The 4,142-nt window shown below is 50.8% G+C and overlaps 1 protein-coding gene across 2 annotated transcripts in view; it reads left to right on the forward strand.

The window, feature by feature from the left end:
• Positions 1-6: 6 nt before the first annotated feature.
• Positions 7-4,142, forward strand: part of TTC7A (tetratricopeptide repeat domain 7A) — a 123,818-nt gene continuing 119,682 nt past the window's right edge. The window contains exon 1 of one of the 2 annotated variants that reach the window (XM_003787892.3): positions 7-448. In XM_003787892.3, the coding sequence (XP_003787940.1) occupies positions 265-448 (184 nt within the window). In that variant the 5' untranslated portion in view covers positions 7-264. Of the gene's footprint in view, positions 449-660; positions 694-4,142 lie in introns of those variants that run through there. The other variant, XM_023512136.1, reaches the window with a different exon arrangement.

Raw genomic sequence — 4,142 nt, forward strand, 5'->3', positions numbered from 1 at the left:
GGAGCTGCTGCGACAGAGGCGGAGGCTGCTCCTGAACGCGTCGGGACCGAGCAGCCGGAGCCGCAGCCCAGAGGTGCCGGGCGGTGCGCTGGGTGCTGCTGCCCCTGCTCGCCCGCCTGCGCCCGGGCCCCCGCTGCCACCCGGGCCCCGGCTGCCGTCGCCGCCCCCGTCGACCCCGCCCGCGTATGCGCCCCAGCCGGGTCGCCGCCCCCGCCCGGGTCTCCACTTCTCAGTCGCACCTTCCATGACAGCGCCCGCGCGAAGATGGCTGCGAAGGGCGCGCACAGCTCCCACCTGAAGGTGGAGAGCGAGCTGGAGCGCTGCCGTGCCGAGGGCCACTGGGACCGCATGCCTGAGCTGGTCCGGCAGCTGCAGACGCTGAGCATGTCCGGCGGCGGGGGCGGCCGGCGTGCCAGCCCAAACACAGCTTACACCTCTCTGGACACCGGTGAGTGACAAGAAGGGGTTGGCCCGTCCGCGGCGAGCGCGCGAAACGCACCGCCTCCTCCAGGAAGCGCTCCCCGACAGTCCTCGGCTGGAGACGGCCGCCTACGCTCCCTCAGTGCTGATCTTAGGAGCAGCTGGGGTGGTTAGGGAGGTCTTTCTGCTCCAGGTTAAAAATCACGTGCAGGTTGTGTGCTTAGGAGGAAGAGACATAAACGGCTTTTCACTGTGCCTTTTAGGATCATGGAGGTAACTCTGTGTTCTGTGAAATTGTGGTATCTGCACGCATCAGAACAGTGTGTGGGCTGGATCTGGCTCCCCACCCGCCACATCAGCTCCACTCGGGTCGGCGGGGAGATCCCTAAACTGCTTCAGGTGAAGGCTGTGTCTATCTCCTCCCCCTCTCCCATTCGCCTCACTTTTCTAAGTAAAGTTAAAAAGTCTGCAGCAGGCGGGGTGGGAATTTGACAAGTACCAGCGTGGAGTGGTGGAAAAATGGGGAAGAGGCCTGGCAAACCTTAGTTTCCTCATCTGTGGCGGACTCAGGACCCATACAGCCCTGGCACTCTGTGGTGTTAGCGGTAGGGCTGGTTTGGCTAGGCTGGGCTCTTGTGCTGGGGCGGGAAAGCACCCTGATGTGGCAGCAGGGAACACTCCGCCCCAGTCGCTAACCTCAGATCCTGTTGCTAGTGCCTTCAGCTCAGCCTGGAGAGTCGTCCTTGACCCGCCTCTGTGTGCAGCTCCACATAGGAGCTTTTGTGGAAGGCACTAAGGAGTGAATAAATACAGATATAAAAAGTTTTTAAAGACTGCCCAGTCTGTCAAAGGCTCTGTAGGGGAGACAGAATGATAATAATAATAGTAGTAATCAACTCCATGAATCTGAGACTCTTGTTTACCCCACTTTACAGATAAGGAAACTGAGGCACAGAGAAGTAACTTGATCATCTGGCCAGTAAGTTGTGGAACCAGGATTTGAACCCAGATTTCTGAGTACATCCTTTTAATCATTTGCACTGTTAAACTCTCAAAGATGTCAAAATCCCTGCCCTTGAAGAGCTCCCAAGGCAGGGAAGTGATCAGAGGGCATTTGTGTGTTTGATTGGAGCTCAGAGAAAGGAGATAAGGCTTCAGGGAAGCAGCAGAACTTACCCTGGTCCCTGACTGGTGTGTTTGCCAAAGGAGGAGGAAGGACAGGATACTAAGGGGGCAACGTGGTTTGAGGCTTTGAGGTAGGTCTGAGCATGGCAGTAAGGGGCAGTGGACAGGGCACATTCTTCCAGGGCAGAGTAGATAAATTGCAGGTTTCCCGACATCCCCTGTGTAATGGGGATGGAATGAGAATTGACCTACGCAGAAGATATTGGTTCCTGGGTGAGGTGGGGGACTGAGTGAGGTCAGCACTACGGAGAATCCTGCTAGGATCAAGACAGGAACTGGGGTCTCTTTGTATCCTTATGGGAATGTACTTCTTAAGTTGTTCTGTAGAGATCTCAAAGAGAGTGAGCAGTTAGTTAATTGGTATCCCAGGAAGAAAGGGTTTAAGGAGTTAAGAAATGGGCAATGATGGATTCAATGATGTTAAACAGACTTTTTAAAAAAACAAAAAAACAGAACTTCTTAGAGCCTTTACATGCTAACCTGTGTGCAATGTGCAAGCCAAGGTTAGAGTATAAATGCCATGTTTTTCAAACTTACCTTGACCATATTCTATGGAACATCATTGGGAAACACTGGGATAGCATAGGTGATAAATGGCTTGGTATGGTTGTAAAGTGTTTTTTCTATTTTTTAAATTCTTGTAAATAACACTGTGAGGAGGGCAGGAGTTACTATCCTCATTTAGACATAGGGACACCAAATGTGTGTGTGGTAAAGCCTTCACTTGAGCCTGAGTCCCTGCTACCAAATCTCCTAGTATCAGAGTTGGGGGCCTGGATCCTGGGCTGGCATCTCTGCGAGATCTGACTAGTATAAAGAGGGAGATTGAGAGGCAGTAGGGTCTCTCTGCCAATTTGGGGTTTGGTTCTATGAATGATTTTTCTCCCAGAGACACTATCCCAGAACACACACTCTCACATGGGCATGTGCACACATAGAAACATGAGGAAGGAAAAGAAATGACTCCCAAAGTTCATACATAGAGCACTATTTGTTTTTGTTTTGTTTTTTTGAGACAGAGCCTCAAGCTATCCCCCTGGGTAGAGTGCTGTAGCATCACAGCTCACAGCAACCTCCAACTCCTGGGCTCAAGCAAGTCTCCTGCCTCAGCCTCCTAAGTAGCTGAGACCACAGGCACCTGCCACAACGCCTGCCTATTTTTTTGGTTGCAGCTGTCATTTTTGTTTTGGCGGGCCCAGGCTAGATTCGGACCTGCCACCTTAGGTGTATGTAGCTGGCGCCTTAGCCACTTGAGCCACAGGCGCCAAGCCTAGAGCACTATTTGGATTAACTGCTATTTTGGTTTTTCCTCTACAGAGTTTCTTGATCACTCAAGGGATTGAGAGCTTACTCTTTTGGGGGTATTGGCACTGACCCCCGCCTAAAGCCCAGCACGGAAATTTTTTCTTTTTCTTTTTTTTGCAGTTTTTGGCTGGGGCTGGGTTTGAACCTGCCACCTCTGACATATGGGGCCGGTGCCCTACCCCTTTGAGCCACAGATGCCACCCCTCTTTTCTTTTTTTTGAGATAAAGTCTCACTCTGTCTCCTTGTGTAAAGTGCTGCAATGTCATAGCTCACAGCAACCTCAAACACTTGGGCTCAAGTTATCTTCTTGCCTCAAGCTTCCTGAGTAGCTGGGCGATGGCTGCCACAACACCTGGCCAGTTTTAGAGATGAGTCTCACTCTTGCTCAAGCTGATCTTAAACTCCTGTACTCAGGCAGTCCACCTGCCTCAGCCTCTCAGAGTGTCAAGATTGCAGGTGTGAGCCACCATGCCTGGGCTTAGAAATGAGATTCTTGAAGTACCACCTGACCTGTTAGACTCTTACAAGTCAATAGCCTGATACTTCAACAGTTGCATAATTTGGGAGTGGAGAGGAAGGTACTGGAGGAGTTGAACACCACTTTACTGAGGACTTGAGGCTCATCTGTGTCTGAGATTTTCTAGGGAAACTAAAAGCAGCTTTTAGACAGTAGATTCCAATTCTAGGGAGGGTGGGGGTGAGATGAGAAGTGGGGGCCTCTGTCTGGATCAAAAGATGCTTCAGCAGAACAGGCCCCTGTGCCCTCTTCCTGTCAGGGGAGGTTGCTCCTCACCACCCCACCAGGCGGAAGGCAGTTGCTACTGTTTGTATATTTTCTATAATCTTACATCCGGTTTAGATTTGGTCAGGATGGAGCAGGGGAACCCCAGAGTACCGCTGTCTGTGCTGGGGTTTGTTCATGTAAAAACAAAGAACCCATCCAAGTGGTTAAAAAGTAAGAAAAGGCAACTTTATTCAGAAAAATTTCTAAAACATAAAAAATAATAGAAGAATGAGTCCCACATACCCATCAACCAGCTTCAGTGAACTTAGAAAGTCTTGTTTGAGCTATGCCCAACACTTCAGTTTTTCAGTATCTATCAATAAAATAAGGACTCATTTAAAAAATATAGCCGCCAGGGCGGCGCCTATGGCTCAAAGGGGTAGGGCGCTGGCCCCATATGCCAGAGGTGGCGTATTCAAACCCAGCCCCAGCCAAAAACTGGAAAAA

This window comes from Otolemur garnettii, unplaced genomic scaffold, assembly GCF_000181295.1.
Source record: "Otolemur garnettii isolate 467f Iridium unplaced genomic scaffold, OtoGar3 scaffold00024, whole genome shotgun sequence".
Classification (NCBI taxonomy): domain Eukaryota; kingdom Metazoa; phylum Chordata; class Mammalia; order Primates; family Galagidae; genus Otolemur; species Otolemur garnettii.